The sequence below is a fragment of the Protomyctophum bolini genome (genome assembly GCF_963924005.1).
Source record: "Protomyctophum bolini genome assembly, chromosome: 16".
Classification (NCBI taxonomy): domain Eukaryota; kingdom Metazoa; phylum Chordata; class Actinopteri; order Myctophiformes; family Myctophidae; genus Protomyctophum; species Protomyctophum bolini.
In genome coordinates this window covers 41,359,176-41,376,391 of record NC_137877.1, presented here as the reverse complement: position 1 = coordinate 41,376,391, position 17,216 = coordinate 41,359,176, and the positions used below count along the sequence as shown (strand labels likewise).

General features: G+C 45.6%; 2 protein-coding genes across 3 annotated transcripts in view; both read right to left on the bottom strand.

Annotated features, from left to right (window-relative positions):
- Nucleotides 1-17,216, bottom strand: part of plekhm3 (pleckstrin homology domain containing, family M, member 3) — a 465,291-nt gene that overhangs the window by 369,105 nt on the left and 78,970 nt on the right. The gene's annotated exons all lie outside the window — the stretch shown is intronic.
- Nucleotides 6,585-12,189, bottom strand: fzd5 (frizzled class receptor 5; the record flags this gene model as incomplete). Of its 2 annotated transcripts, none has more annotated exons than XM_080785407.1 (4): nucleotides 11,105-12,189; nucleotides 8,630-8,828; nucleotides 7,697-7,927; nucleotides 6,585-7,106 (listed from the first exon to the last, which is right to left on the bottom strand). In XM_080785407.1, the coding sequence occupies exons 1-4, from the start codon at nucleotides 12,076-12,078 to the stop codon at nucleotides 6,585-6,587; spliced, it is 1,926 nt and encodes a 641-aa protein (XP_080641533.1). In that variant the 5' UTR covers nucleotides 12,079-12,189. The 2 variants fall into 2 exon arrangements, with proteins under 2 accessions (XP_080641533.1, XP_080641534.1); XM_080785408.1 differs by having other exon boundaries at nucleotides 11,117-12,189.

Below are 17,216 nucleotides of genomic sequence, written 5' to 3'. Positions count from 1 at the left end.
CCCACAGCAAGACATCCTCCTATTGCCCCCCCCTGCCCCACAGCAAGACATTATCTTATTGCCCCCCCTGCCCCACAGCAAGACATTATCTTATTGCCCCCCTGTCCCACAGCCAAACATTCTCTTATTGCCCCCCCTGTCCCACAGCAAGACATTCTCTTATTGCCCCCCCTGCCCCACAGCAAGACATCCTCTTATTGCCCCCCCTGCCCCACAGCAAGACATCCTCTTATTGCCCCCCCTGCCCCACAGCAAGACATCCTCTTATTGCCCCCCCTGCCCCACAGCAAGACATCCTCTTATTGCCCCCCCTGTCTCTCCTGCCCCACCTATTGCCCCCCCCCCCCCACAACCCCGCCCCAGAGCAAAACACATAGAGATTAAGACTGAATCACCCCCCCCCGCGACCCCCTCTTTTTGCTTACTATGTAGGCTACTAGCTGTGAACTTTGTTTTGAAATGGAGAAGATCATTTGCAGATGGAGAGAGAGTATTTTAAATAAACAATAAACCATGTAACAAAGTGGCAGAACTTCCTCCTCTTCTGTTTGCCTTACAGGAAATAAAAGAGAAGCCACACTGTGTGATAAGCTCTAGATTTGCCCGTAAACCTCAAGTTTAGCAGCATATATACAGTAATAATCGGTCATATGCAGGTGTTGATGGTACAATTTGTGAGTTTACCAGGGTTTGTTTGCCTCATGCAGACATTAGGTATTATTGGATACCATGTGATTCTGCATTATGTGTCATATATTTAGCTTTTACAGTCGCTGCTGTGCATGTGCAACTATCATCAGATAATATAACTCTTTAGTTACATTTAACAGTTGCACTTGCTGATTTTTGATTAATTTATGACAAAATTAGTTGACAACTAATTGAATAAACGATTTGATTTACGATGAATCAATTCTTCGTTGCCGCCTTAGTGGGAACATGAGACTCACATACATTTGATGATTTTTTTCACTTGAACAAATCAAAACAATACTTGGACTTGACCTGGACTTGACCTGAGCCCTCTCTTGACTTCAAGTCTTCAAGTAACGGCTTTAGACCCCGTTTTGGGATTCGAAACAAGTTTGGAACTTCACTTGGACTTGCCTGTTTTGACTCCAGAGCTAGACTTATTCAGACTTGACTTGTTCTTTGTCCCACCTCTGCCCTATATACGTTGTTTTAGACTTATGTTATCTCCGGATAGTATAGACCAGGGGTGGGCAACTGGCGGCCCCGGGGGGCCACATGCGGCCCCCTGCCTTCACTTAATGCAGCCCGCATGTTAATGTCAGAATAATTATATAGTATTGATTTCAGCTGTTTACAATTCCAAAAACCCAAAAAATTTTATTCTCTTTTTGTGTCCAATGTAGTTATGTTAACAGTTCACGAAGTTAACATAATTATAACCAAATGCATTTGCATACATACTTTTCAGGATTTCAATTCAAAAATAGCAAAAATCAAATATAGCAAAAATAGCTGATCTACAAGCTCAAAACGTGTCTCACCCCCTGGTTCAGGGAAGTCATTTCTCTATGGAGAATAACATGGGCTCATCTTAAAATCGTTTCATATAAGAATTGTGGTCCAAAAATAAACAAACTGTCTCTGCGTTATTGTCGGGGGACGTGTCTCTGTATCGTTTACGACAGTCAGTCGCTCATATCTGATACAGTCTGTTTCTAGCAAAAATGTAACTTATTCAGTAACACTCAGTCAGTTGATTCTTCATATCCATATGAGTGAAACGGCCTGGATGATTTGTTTATTTTTCAAACACAGTTCTTATATAATAAGAGGCGATCTAAAAATCCCCCTATGGGGATTATACAATGCAAATCATTATAATTTATATAGGTAGAGGCCTCGTATAAGCCCCTTGGGGTTTTTTTTTGCCTCAGCCTATAGCACTTTACCCTTCTTATATTTATATAATGTTCCCTGTGTTCTTTTTATACTGTGCTGAATAAATAAATACAAATACAAAAAGTACTTGGCACCCTCTACCGATATCAGACTTCAGTGCTCTACATAAAATGACCAAATAAATCACCACATAACCAAATAAATCACCAAATAACACAGTCACAAAGTCGACGTATAGGTCCATACACATTTATTCTTGATCGTTCCAGCCAATGAAACCAGAACGGAAAACGACACATTTCTTCATAAATATCTAGAAAAGAAAGAAAATATAATCTTGGCAATGGATTGGATGTCATTTCATTTAAAGGTGGAGTGGCGGGATTTTTGTATTTATTTGTTCTGGTTGTTGTTGTGCAATGATGTCATCCCTTTGTATTTAGGTTTTCTTCCTGGAGGCTGAAACCTTGACAGTCAAACGTGCCAATGGAAAAAAAACTGATATACAATCACTATCAATTCAGGTGGATCACCACCCATCACCGCAAACCAGGTATACTTAATGAACTGGTGGGCGTGTCCACTTAAAAATTACATTTTAACAAATACTGTACACTTCTTTTTTTTTTTTTTTAAACGTCTTCCTCCTTATATAATAATAATAATAATACCTGATGATCATGTTTTAGGGTGGGAGAAAAATCATGACACTCCATCTTTAAGTCAAGGTTCTGTAGTCATCTCACACATTCACTACTCTCGCACACAGACACACACACACACGCACACAGCGAATAGGGCTAATAAATTATAGGTAAGCGATGACACTGATGGAGACATTTTGATACAATAGTCAAAAAATAACTAAACAAAAGTCCAGGCTGAGCTTTAAAAAACCAACACAATGAATGACCCGGTGATCACAGTCCAAACACAGAGACGATGCAACAGAACCAAGTTACCAACACAATGAATGACCCGGTTAGCACAGTCCAAACACAGAGATGATGCAACAGAACCAACACAATGAATGACCCGGTGATCACAGTCCAAACACAGAGATGATGCAACAGAACCAAAAGCACGACAGCGGGGCGGTCCAGCAGGGACGTCCACACACATCAAAGGGGGCTTCAGCCACCTGCCCCTTTTACCCGTCTGTAAAACAACTGCCCTCTCCAGACCACGAATGCAGCGTTTACTATAATGGTGGAAGAAATGCAAATGCCCTCCTCTCCTTTCCTTGCCATGCCATGCCCAAAGTCTCCATTCAGGAGAATAGCTTTTTTTCCCGAAGTCTCTTGAACTTGGAACGCAGCATTTTGCGTTGAACAAATTTGTTTTTTAAATCCATGTTGTTACACACCTAAGCTAAAGAGCGCTGTGTTTCACCTAAGCTAAAGAGCGCTGTGTTTCGCCCCCCGAAATGAGCTGATCTACAAGCTCACAACGCGCCACGCTGTGACTCGTTGTGAGCTTGTAGATCTGCAATTTTTTATCCAAAAGTGCCTCTGTGACACTCCAGTGTGAGCTGACCTAACCAGTGGTTCTCAAACCTGTTCATCAAAATTGATATGGATTTTCCTGCCGACCGGACCCCCATCTGAACACACATTTCGTGCCAAAGAATGTTGTGTTAAGATTTTAAAAATATTATAATCTACATTGTTGGAACAGCCTGTAGCTACATAACATACGTTAGCGTAGCACTAAAATGCTTTAACTAAAAAAAAAAAGATTAACACGATTGTCAGGGGAAATTTCACGAATATTTCACAATTCATTGCCTGGAGTTTTCTACATTTATTTTTTCCTCCAAAAATAACAAAAGCATAAAATAGGGTTAAACTAAAGTCACTGATTTTAAGGCTATATTAACTTTTTTAGTCAGGGACCCCCTGAAACCCCCAATGACACCCCCCCCCCCCCCTTCGGGTCCACCGTCCAAATGCCCAGACCTTATACTCTAAGGCCCAGACCACAGTGTGAAGGCGCTTTCATTTCCTATAGTGTCTACTAGTGCAGTTCCACAGTGTACCAGGAGGTGGGAGTAGAGCCCAATGGCATGGACGCAGTTAAATCAACCCTGTTGTTGTACTTGTTGTGCCATAACAAAAAAAAAGAAAAAACAAACAACTATTAGAACTAGAACTATTAGAATGTGCTTTTCCTTTTTCAGAGGCAGGTTTTTTTTAAAGCATTAATATGAGAGCGTTCCTGTACAGAGAAAGAATGTATTAGGTACAGGCTAACTGCAGGTTATGTGGCATTCTTTATAAGGATCAAATGCATTGTCCACCTTTTGATGCCAACATTTTAATCTGGTTCTGTTTTCTGTGGGTCCGTCTGTGTTTGTTGGAGACAAAGAAAACACCTTCCAAAAATATATGTTAAAATCTGAGACATGGTTTTTAAATACCTGGTAAATTATTACACCTACAGTCTATATACATGTTTCTCAATTAGTACGATTTTTATGTACAAAAAACGTTCACCCAAAATACACCATAGAACATGGACACACACACACACACACACACACACACACACACACACACACACACACACAATCAATCACTCACTCTGAGCACTTTTTGTACAACAATTAATCAACTTATAGTCCAGGGAAAAAGGTGGCGAGAGAACAGAGTTAATTCCCTTCTTAAAAGTCCACACCGATGGCTACAGTAGCATGGAGTCTTATTGGTGAGAGTCTGAGAAACTAAAAACGAGTCGCACTATACACATTATTTTTTACAGTAAATCTATACACATTGTACATGAATAAATACTCGTCCTCTGTCTCTGTCCTCCCAGAGCTGTGCAGTTTCCCCTCCATCCATGGCATCACTCAAGGCTCATTCATAGTCTGTATTTCCGGTGGTGAGGTGACCACCCCTCCGGTGGTGAGGTGACCACCGCTCCGGTGGTGAGGTGACCACCTCTCCGGTGGTGAGGTGACCACCGCTCCGGTGGTGAGGTGACCACCGCTCCGGTGGTGAGGTGACCACCAGAGACGAAATGCGGTGGTGAGTAAAAACAGAGAGAAGGGCTGGTGGCGGTGGTTTGCTCTTCACCGAGGCTCAGTGACTTCATGTTGTAGTTCGGTGGTCACCTATAGCCACCGAAAATCCAGACTATGAATGAGCCTTCACACCTTCCTCGCTAGATTTTCTCTTGAATAGTCCGGCAGTCGGAGGGTGTGTGGAGCCAGAATGTTTATTTAACAATAATGATACTCTTGAGAGCGTAAAATGAAACCAACATGGACCCATACAGGTCCATCTGGTTTCATTGTACGCTCTCGAGAGTTAAAGATCTATAAGGGTCCACTTGGTTACCAACTCTCCATCATTTAGCAGCCTGGGGACCACCTGTGGACCACCCTCAAAGACCACTAGTGGTCCCCGGACCACTAAAAGAAAACCACTGGCCTAAAAAATACGTGCATTCATTAATCCACCTGCTGGCTGCTCAAACGGCTGTCGCTATTGAGCAATTTATTTTGTAGGGGTTTACTTTATATGTGACCACCACATGCACCATTGACATCCTATATATTAAGGAACAATATTCCTAATTTCATTATGCTTTAATGCGACGTGTGAAACTAGGGGGTTTTCATGATTCTGAATCTATTCCAACCATTCGTTTTGCAAACGGGGGAAAAAAAAACACACGGCCATAGCCATCTTCACACATCGGTCACACATAACTCCCTGTAAATAAATCTCAATGCTGACAGCTGGTCAGCAAGTGGATTCACGAATGTATATACAAACTATACATACACAATATTTTAGGCCAATGGAAAAAAAAATCAAAAAAATCAAATCAAATTTCCCACTTTGAACAACCAAAGCCTGTTGGCTGCCGAACTATAATTAATTTTTTACGCCATTATGGGAAGGAAAACTAAAATGAGCCAAAGGCGCACACAGTGGCCGGAGGCAGCTCTGCTCTGTACAAAGAAGGGTTGTGATGATGATGATGATGATGATGATTCCACAGTCTCTGGTGTAATTCCAAAGGTTTTAGGGGTACGTGATGATCGCGGCGTGACGCAGGTTGTTTTGGTGAAGTGTTTCTAAGGACGATCGAGGTCCGAGGTGACTGAGCCTGTTGGATGTTGACTCTGCTCAGTGTGCTGTTATAGACAGACAGCTATACGACGGTTGCAGCGTTGCTGTTTGCTCAGAGCATGGGATTAAAACACGGGCTGGACAAACACTGGCCCTGTTTACCCTCGTTTAACCCCTCGAGCCCTCGTTGGGGGATCCGGTTCGGAGGACCTGTACTTTTAACCACTTTAAAAACCTATTATACTTCTAGTTGTCTGGGATCCCACAAGGGGGTCTATACACTTGGTCACCTCTACCACACCCCCACCCCCACTCTGACTACTACACGATATCTCATGTCTTCTTCGTCGAATAGACGTAGACGATCTACAAGCACACGCAATGGCATGACCATAGACACAGAAAGGTATAGACGCCTCCTTCGGCTCTGGGGCAAATGATGGGGAAAAGATGCGCTGTGATTGGCCAGTATAGTCACTTGAGTGGCAGCGTGTGTAATTGTAGTGTAATTACGGTACGGTCCAGTCATATGTAAGAGGGGGGGGGGGGGGGGGGGGGGCAGCATTGCGGTATACGTTCCAGTCATAATGTGACAGGGGGGCGGGGCAGCATTGCGGCAATAAGGGCCAATCATATGTGAGAGGGCGGGGCAGCCTTGTGGTAGATGCCCGGTGGTAGCGCCCCCGTGTGGCCGGTCAGAGCCGTGCTGGCCTCGCTGTACATGGAGCCGGGCGCCGCCAGGTGGCCGCCGCCGCCCCCTCCTCCTCCTCCTGACGACGCCCCCCCGCCGCCGCCTCCGCCCCTCCCCTTCCGCGGCCACCAGCAGGGGCAGCAGCGCGCGGCGAACCTCCGCCACGACTCCAGCGTCTTGCCCGACCAGATCCACACGCCGGACGTGATGCCCACCACCAGGCACATGAAGTACTTGAGCATGAAGACGGCGTAGTCCGGCCCCCCGTGCCCCCCCCCCGCGGTGCCCGCTCCGCCGCCGCCGGGGCACTGGCAGGCCAGCGCCCGCTCCCAGCCCGGCCGGTAGTGCTGCTCGTACACCAGGCACGCCACCACCACGGTGGCGGGCACCGTGTACAGCACGGTGAACAGCCCGATGCGGATCATCAAGCGCTCCAGCTTGTCCGTCTTCATGGTGCCGCCCTATAGAGGTCAAGAGGTGAAGAGGTCAGACCAGAACCAGATGAGGTCAGTGTTGATGACAGAAAACGAAACACGTTTGTTTATTTCATACCTTTTTTACACTATAAACTAAATGGAAACTAAATGGAAACTAAATTAAAACTAACTGTAAACTAACTGGAAACTAACGGAAACCAAATGGAAACTAACGGGAAACTAAATGGAAACTAAATGAAAACCAACTGGAAACTAAATGAAAACTAACTGGAAACTAAATGAAAACTAACTGGAAACTAACTGGAAACTAACGGAAACTAACTGGAAACTAGATGAAAACTAACTGGGAACTAAATGGAAGGCAAATGGAAACTAAGTAAATATATTGACTATTTTGTCAAGTAAAAACTAGATTAAAATGTTAGGAAGTGACTAGTGGACAAGAGATCCAGTATAAGTCACTGTACGCTTGGTTGCATGCTGAAAATAGCAGATCCACAAGCTCACCAAGTGCTATTTATTATCATGAACAATAGTGAGGACCAATTATATGAAGACGGGTTGAAAAGTGGTGAAGTGGTCCTTTAATCCCCCTCCCCCGCCCGCCACTATACCTGCTTGATGATGCTGCGGATGCGGAACAGCGACACGAAGCCGGCCAGCAGGAAGAGGCAGCCGGTGAACAGGTAGACCACTAGGGGCGCCAGGACGAACCCGCGCAGGTTCTGCAGGCTCTGGTTGCCCACGTAGCAGATGCCCGCCACGGGGTCTCCGTCCACAGAGCTCATGGCCAGAACCACGATGGACTTCACACTGGGAACCAGCCAGGCCGCCAGGTGGAAGTACTGGAGAGGTTGGACACAGTTTATACAGTTTATACACCATTTATACACTAGTTTATTGCGAAGCTGAGTGATTTGTGTCACCATGACTCAGCCATAACCATATAAGGAGTCCCCAAAGCAGCTATACGTCCAAAACCCAAATATGTACGAGCTGCGTTCGCTTCCCGCGTTTGCGCGTCTTACTGGTATACACCAGCCAGTACTGGCGGCCAGTACTGCAGAGGTAAGCGTTATTCATACTCATTTTCGGTGGTGAGGTGACCACCGAACTACAACAGGACGTCGTCACTGAGCCTCGGTGAAGAGCAAACCACCACCCTGCAGCCCTTCTCTCTGTTTTTACTCACCACCTCACCACCGGGCGGTGGTCACCTCACCACCGGGGCGGTGGTCACCTCACCACCGGGGCGGTGGTCACCTCCCCACCGGGGCGGTGGTCACCTCACCACCGAAAATCCAGACTATGAATGAGCCTTTAATATACAGTTTATACACCTTTTATACACAGTTTATACACCAGCCAGCCAGGCGGCAAGGTGGAAGTACTGCAGAGTAGGACATTTAGCAGACTCAAACATCGCAGACCTATACAAGCTATGAGCTTGTAGATCTGCTATAGCATAACATAATGCTTAAAGAAAACACCAAAAAGGGTTTCCCGACCGGCCTATAAATGGAAGGTTCTATATACCGTCTCTTTACCTGCGAGTACCCAGCGATGGCCTCGCTGCCCCACTTCATGCCGGCCGCCAGGAACCAGGTGAAGGACAGCACCACCCACCAAATGGAGCTGGCCATGCCGAAGAAATACACCAGCAGGAAGACCAGCGTGCAGAGGGCGGGGCCCGTGGTGTCGTACAGGATGTGGAGAGGCTGGTCCGGCGGTCCGCCGGCCGCGGAGCTACACAAGATGGAAAATGGTGCAAGTTATAGAGCGTCGCAAGTCCCGCCCCCTTTCATGATGATGACGCCAGGCACAGGAAATGATTCCCAATGCATTTTTCCCCATAGACATTTCAAAAAGTATTTATTTAAAGACCTTATATAAGCGTCGTACAAAGCCGTGACAAATCATGACAACAACCAAAAAATAATTACAAATTGAGAAAACCTGCTGTTTTCTTTCTTTCTTTCTAATTATTAGATACTATTCAGTATTTTAGCCGTGACATAAGCGCCCCCCTCCAGAGATACTTCCGGGTTCCACTTTTGTGTCGCTTTTGTGTCCCCATAGAGTTATACTGTGTCCCGGCTCCGTCGGACTAAATCTGAGATGAAAACAACCACGAAAGTCAACAACAAAGCTACTAGTCTCCCACATCTGGCTGTGACAGGCCGTCTTCCCCACACGGAATACTATCGCCATTTTATTTCATTGTGTCAACTAAATCCTCATTAATGCAAACTATAGATTCAACATACTCAAGCCTGCACACATTCTAAATATGCCCCCGAAATATTGTACTGAGCAAATGGACTGTTACCACCTTCAATAATAATGATAATAATAGTCTTTATTGTCTCCACATCATATATTTTCTTTGTCATGGACAAAGAACATTAATAATTCTACCCGAGTTGGAAGCATTAAGACGCATTTTAACCCTCAATGGCTTCCTTTCTGAAAAAGAACGTCATTGTGAAAAGATTCACGCGTTTATATATTGCTATTTATTTTATTATTATTATTATTATTATTTCTTTCGAAAAACAAAAAAGCAATTATCCTCAATGCTGCTTAAGCACTTTACATAGATTGTGCATTACATTCACCCATTCACACACACACACACACACACACACACACACCTTTACATAGATTGTGCATTGCATTCACACACACATTCACACACCTTTACATAGATTGTGCATTACATTCACCCATTTTCACACACACACACACACACACACACACACACACGCACACACACACACACACACACACACACACACACACACACACACACACACACACACACACCTTTACATAGATTGTGCATTGCATTCACACACACATCCACACCTTTACATAGATTGTGCATTACATTCACCCATTCATACACACATTCACACACCTTTACATAGATTGTGCATTGCATTCACCCATTCACACACACACACACACATTCACACACCTTTACATAGATCGTTCTAATGACAGTCGGACCAATAGTATGTCGGAACTACAGCCTGTACCCCCTCTGGGAGCCCATATAGGGATCGAACCGGGAACCTCACGGTTCTCATCTGGATGTTTTATACCGTCCACTCTACCGCTGAGCCACTGCGGCCCAGGTACGAGCTGCCACCGTACATTTCAGAATGAGGGTTTCAGAATTACAGTCACTGTAATTCTGAAACCCTCATTCTGAAATGTACTAAACTGTAAATGACTGAGATAAATAAACTAACTATAACTAACTAACTAACTAACCGTGCCACGTGTTGATGTTGAGCTTTAGTTGTCGTCACACACATGACTGAGATTGACAATTTCAATGTGAACTTTGAAAAATTTCCGTTTGGTTTTTAGGCTTTGTAATTAGATATTGCACAGGGCAGCTATGACAAATAACTTACATTTAATAATGTTATACTTAGGGTTAGGGTTAAAAAACATGTAGACATGCTTGTAGATCTGCTATTTTCTTTTTAGTTTGAGCATTTTTCAACACAGGAAGGATTATGGAAAAATAACCACGATTATCTGGAAATAACTGCTAATTGTGTAATAACTAGGGGTGTGACGACACATTTGAACAGCGATACGATACGTATCACGATACATGGTTGACGATACGATACTGTACATGGACGATATTGGTTCATTATGGTGATCCGATACTATTCAATGATTTGAAATCGATACAGTAACTATTTAAAATACATTGACAATGGTTTTTTTTTAACTAAGTCATTAAAACCCTCTTTTTCTTTATCTTCAAAAAATTGCTAAATATACCACAAACAAAAATGTCGTATTGATACAATTGATTATTTGCATTGTAAAACGATTCGATACCGATTATTTGCATTGCAAAACGATACGATACGATGTTGCTTCTTTCATTTCGATATACTTGGATTCATGAAATTCATTCAAATCGTTTTTTCGATGCAGTTACTATATCGTTACACCCTATAGTAATAACGGCGCCATGGGGAGGCCTTCCTTACCCGCTGCCGCACGCCACCCTCTCGTGCCCCGCCACCAGGCGGATGAGGTACCCCAGCGAGACGAAGAGGTAGCAGGCGGCCAGGAAGATGATGGGCCTCTCGGGGTACTGGAAGCGCTCCATGTCGATGAGGAAGGTCAGCACGGTGGTCAGCGTGGACGCGAAGCACAGCACGGACCACAGGCCCACCCAGAAGGCCGTGAAGGCCCGCTCGTCCGCCGAGAAGTAGGGCTGGTGGCACGGCTGGGCGCAGTTGGCCAGCGGGCCCGTCTGCACGCGGCCGTACAGCGGGTGGCTCTCCCTGCGCACGGGCACCAGGGGGTCCCGGCAGCGGCAGTCCCTCTCGCACTGCGGCGGCCCCGGGGGGCCCCCGCCTCCGCCACCACCACCGCCGCCACCGCCGGGGGGACCGCCGGGGGGCCGCGTGCGGCCCTTGGGCGTGGGCTTGTTGGGGAAGGGAGGCGACGGGGTGGTGGTGTCCGCGGCGCTGCCGTTCTGGTCCATGCACAGGCGGGTGTCGTCGCCCAGCCGCGGCAGGCGCTCGCAGCCCATCCGCTCGGGCCACTCGAAGCCGTACTGGCTCATGAGCGGCGAGCAGCCGCGCTTGGCCCGCTCGCACACGGAGCGACACGGCGGCAGCGGCTGCTTGTAGTCCGGCAGGCAGATGGGCGTGTACATGCTGCACAGGAAGAAGAGCAGGTCCGGAGAGCAGCGGATGCGCACCAGGGGCCAGAACTGGTGCACCTCCAGGCCCACCTCCTCCTGGGTGTCGTGGTTGAACTGGTTGGGCATGTGGGTGAGGTTGTAGCCGATCCCCTTGCACATGGGCACGGTGATGGGCTCGCACACGATCTCCTTGGAGGCGCCGCGCGCGCCGCGGGGCGCCGCCGCCCCGTGGCACAGGAGCAGCGCCAGGAGGAGGCGCCACCGGCCGGGGGAGGAGGAGGAGGAGGAGGCGGGCAGGGGCCGCTTCATACCGACCGACCTGGGGAGAGCTCTGCCTTTTATGGAAGGATGTATGTATATGCGTCCAGACCCGTGCACGTGCAGAGAAATCACAAGGAGTTTAATAGTTACAAATATGTTTCCCTGAATTATCTCTCTCTCTCTCTCGGCAGACTCTCTGTCTTTTTAATTTATGACCGCATCTCGGAACTATGAAGTCCCAGCTATAGAGGACGCAGTAATGTCTCCAGCAGCATGGTGGGCTTCTCTCTCCGTTGGATAAATAAATAAAACACCTAAAGTTTCATTCCAGACCCTCCTCCGGGGCTCCGCGTAACCTCCCGCTCCAAGCGCGCGATGAAGCACCTTGCTGCGGACAACACACCATGACGATAGATATTAGATAGATAGATAGATAGATAGATAGATAGATAGATTGATAGATTCACTGCCAGTAACCTCTCTCTCTCTCTCTCTCTCTCTCTCTCTCTCTCTCTCTCCGAGGAACAACAACAACTCTAGGATTCAGCCAAGTCCGCGAAAAATAGCAGCAAACTGGTGTCAATCATTCACCAAGATTTAGCATTCTGTGGGTAGAAAGTTCATTTCCTCTCTCTGTGCATGCGGCCAGTCGGCCCGAAGCATTCAACAACACGTATTTTTATAAGCATAATTTCCTTCTCCGTCCGTTTATAATCCACATGATTGACGCCGTGTCGTGTGACATAGAGAGAGAGAGAGAGAGAGAGGGGACAAGTGATGTCTTTACAGATAACGAGCATCACTCGAACGGCCAATTAAAGAGACAGGTTGAAGTAAATAGCTAATACAACAAAATACTTCTCCGCCGTGCAGCGCAGAACCACCGACCACCTGCATGCCAAAAAGATCACTTTTACGCATGGATAAATAAAGCTGCGCGGATGATGATGATGATGATGCAGGCTATCCGCCACGCAGACAGCTCTCACACACACACAAATAAAATAAATCCCTTGAGCTTGTTTAAAGTTCCAACGCGGTTTGCTCTGCAGCTGCTTGCAGATTGACTGATTGAATGATGGAGGTAAAAATTATATCCCGCTGGAGAAGAGACCACAAGATCCGCTCATCTTATAACTTCCACATTTCGCCGTCTTTATTGCCCCCCCGAAAAACTTCACATAAATAAATGGATGTCCGGCAGCGCTCTGGTGGAGCTAGTGGCTCTCTGAGCCGAGAGAGCACTGAATGACTCTCTCTCTCTCTCTCTCTCTCTCTCTCTCTCTCTCTCTCTCTCTCTCTCTCTCTCTCTCTCTCTCTCTCTCAGAACGCCCCCGGTGGAAACAGCTACTCATGTGTACAGAAAGCATCGATATACTGCTGTCAGAAATACAGATCTGTTTTCCAGGTAAAAGTCCGGATTTCAAAATGTAGCCTATTACTGTCAGAGTAAATAAAGCATTGCATTATATAGCCTATAGCCTATATACCCAAACTATAAGTACCCAAAGTTGAAATAGCAGATCTAGAACAAGTTCAGTGTGTCAATGATGACACAATGATGACATCAAAACAATGGCACTGTGAGCTTGTAGATCTGCTATTTTTAAATGCCAGAAATGTGTAAGTATATAGGGCTGAAGTCAAGTGGTTAATTTAAGTTTTGTAACAATAATCAAACTCTACAAAGTATATAGGCTAACTAAAGTTTTCAAATAAATGTAGTTGTAGTTGTGTGTATACTTAGTTACTTTCCACCATACTGGCCAGTACAGTACAGTACTTTAAAAATCTGCGATTATGCGATGAAATATGCAAGATTGTATGTGATTTTTATGAGGGGGAAATATGCGGAAATACGCAAAATAGGCAGAAGAATGACAAATGTGCGAAAAGTTGCAAAATATGCAGGAAGTTTGTGCGGAAATATGAGATTATATGCCCTTTTTTAAATAAATAAATACCGTGCAGTATAGGCCACGGTACAGCACGGTACAGTACAGTACATTAGGCAGTAATAGTGTAGCCTCCACTCCGCCCACTCACACTCCTGAGCCACGCCCCTTCCACCTCATTGGACCAACAGCCCATCAGGGCTTTATTGGAACCTTTATGGACAATACTGACATACCGGATGTTTAGAGAGCGAGAGAGAGAGAGAATACACACACACACACACACACACACACACACACACAGTGGAGTTGTTAGTTTCCTATCAGTCTCAAATGGGCCAACTTGGCCAAGCCTCAAGTTTTCACAATCAGTGCAAAGGTAGGAGATAAAGGTTAACACATGTCCTTGTGTGTGTGCGTGTGCGCGTTAGCAACAACATGCTAACCACATGTGCACTCATGGTCATTGTCACCACCGCGCCCAAACAGTAACCATGTTGTAAACTTATACACTGTACTGTGTGTGATCACAACGGTGTTTACAGACGTGTGTGTGTGTGTGTATTAGACCGTTCCTGAAAAACGCAGGCAAAAACTTGCGATTATGCGATGAAATATGCAGGATTTTATGTGATTTCTATGCGGGAGAACATGCGGAAATATGTGATTACGTGATGTAAATTCAAATAAATTACCCCCACATAATGTTCTCCATGTGGTTACTTGTTATGTGTTATCAAATGACATTGACATACGAAGCATGAATATAGGCCAGACTCCAGGTGTGGACAATACAATACAATTAGTATTTTATTCTATTCTAGGAAATGTCCTGTGTCATGAGCCTTCAATGGATGCCAACCAGAATGTTGATGATAAAATGACATGTTATTGCCAAAGCATACAACAAAACAAATGAACAGTGAACAGCAAACATCCCAACAATAATGAGCAATACAGTAACAATGAAAAGAAATGAACAAACAGAAACATAACAGCAACTTTAATGACCTTGTTCAGCCAGGTATACCCATGGCTCTATACTGTCCCTCAGTTGATGACAACTCCACACATTTTGCTGCCAAAAAAATGTGCATTTGGACTGTTCTCCCTGCAGAACATATTGAAGTAATTAAGTTATATTTTATATTTTTCTTTAAATTTAGGGAAGTGTCTGTCTGTCTGTCTGTCTGTCTGTCTGTCTGTCTGTCTGTCTGTCTGTCTGTCTGTCTGTCTGTCTGTCTGTCTGTCTGTCTGTCTGTCTGTCTGTCTTCCTTCTCTAGGCAGCCAGTTCTGTCTGTGTCTGCCTGTTTCTACTGCCAGGCTGTACATACTAGTCAACATCTTCCTCAGTTTTGGATCAGTAACAGTGGGCAGGTAATTTGCCACTGTGTATTCTCGGTCGAGGGCCAAATAGCATTCTAATTTACTTTGGGTTTTTGTTGTGTTTTTCCAATATGTGATATAATTGTCTTGTTGCATTTGGATAATTTGGTTAGTGGAGTGTGGAGTGTAGTTTTTAGTCTCTCTCTCTCTCTCTCTCTCTCTCTCTGACACATGTTACTATGTCACACAAAGGTCCCAACGTTTTCTCGGGTACAAAGGTCTCCTAGGGTGTGTGTGTGTGCGTGTGCGTGCGGCTGTGCGTGTGTGTGTGTGAGTGCACAATCCCCTCTGTCTAAGGCTTGTTAACACTTTAGATTCCATTGGTTTAGACATCATGTTAACATGATAAATGATCATATGGAAGGAAGGAGCGAGCACTGCATTCCTACAAGACACACACACACACACACACACACACACACACACACACACACACACACACACGAGCGCACATGCGCACGCACGCACACCCTGCTGCCCGCTCTGTTTGACTAAGACTTAAACAGCAAACGTAAGGACTCATTGATCTGTGACCTGATTCGTTCGTTGGCCAACGAGGTATACCAGGGGTTACATCGTGTCAACCAGATCTGACACACACGCACGCCCACGTGCGCGCATGCACACACACACATACATGCACACACACACCCGCACACACATGCACGCAGCACACGTCGCACGTACGCACCACCACTGTTGATTCTGACAGCACATTTTGACTTATAGTTGTAACTTGTAGTCATATTGTAGTTCTTTTGAATAACATTCTGTTTTTATTTACTCATATTTTAGTGAGCAATCTTCCTTCCTACTCTCACCTATATGGTCATGAAGTGTTCCTACTCTCACCTATATGGTCATGAAGTGTTCCTACTCTCACCTATGGTCATGAAGTGTTCCTACTCTCACCTATGGTCATGAAGTGTTCCTACTCTCACCTATATGGTCATGAAGTGTTCCTACTCTCACCTATGGTCATGAAGTGTTCCTACTCTCACCTATGGTCATGAAGTGTTCCTACTCTCACCTATGGTCATGAAGTGTTCCTACTCTCACCTATGGTCATGAAGTGTTCCTACTCTCACCTATGGTCATGAAGTGTTCCTACTCTTACCTATGGTCATGAAGTGTTCCTACTCTCACCTATATGGTCATGAAGTGTTCCTACTCTCACCTATGGTCATGAAGTGTTCCTACTCTTACCTATGGTCATGAAGTGTTCCTACTCTCACCTATATGGTCATGAAGTGTTCCTACTCTCACCTATGGTCATGAAGTGTTCCTACTCTCACCTATGGTCATGAAGTGTTCCTACTCTCACCTATGGTCATGAAGTGTTCCTACTCTCACCTATGGTCATGAAGTGTTCCTACTCTATATATGGTCATGAAGTGTTCCTACTCTATATATGGTCATGAAGTGTTCCTACTCTATATATGGTCATGAAGTGTTCCTACTCTCACCTATATGGTCATGAAGTGTTCCTACTCTCACCTATATGGTCATGAAGTCTGGGTCATGACCCAAAGAATAAGGTTGCGAATACAAGCGGACGAAAAGGGTGAAAAGGGTTTTCTTCGACGGGTGGCTGGCATCTCCCTTAGAGACAGGGTGAGAAGTTCAGTCACACGAGAGAGAGACTCGGAGTAGAGTCGCTGCTTCTTCGCCTGGAAAGGAACCAGCTTAGGTGGATTGGGCATCTGGTTAGGATGCCTCTCTGGCGTCTCCCTATAGGGAAGTCCTCACGGCACATCCCACTGGGAGGAGATACATCTGGTTAGGATGCCTCTCGGGCGTCTCCCTATAGGGAGGTCCTCGAGGCACGTCCCACTGGGAGGAGACCCCCGGGACAGACTGAGGCGCAGTTATTTGGAATCACATGATCGACTCACATGGCCTTGG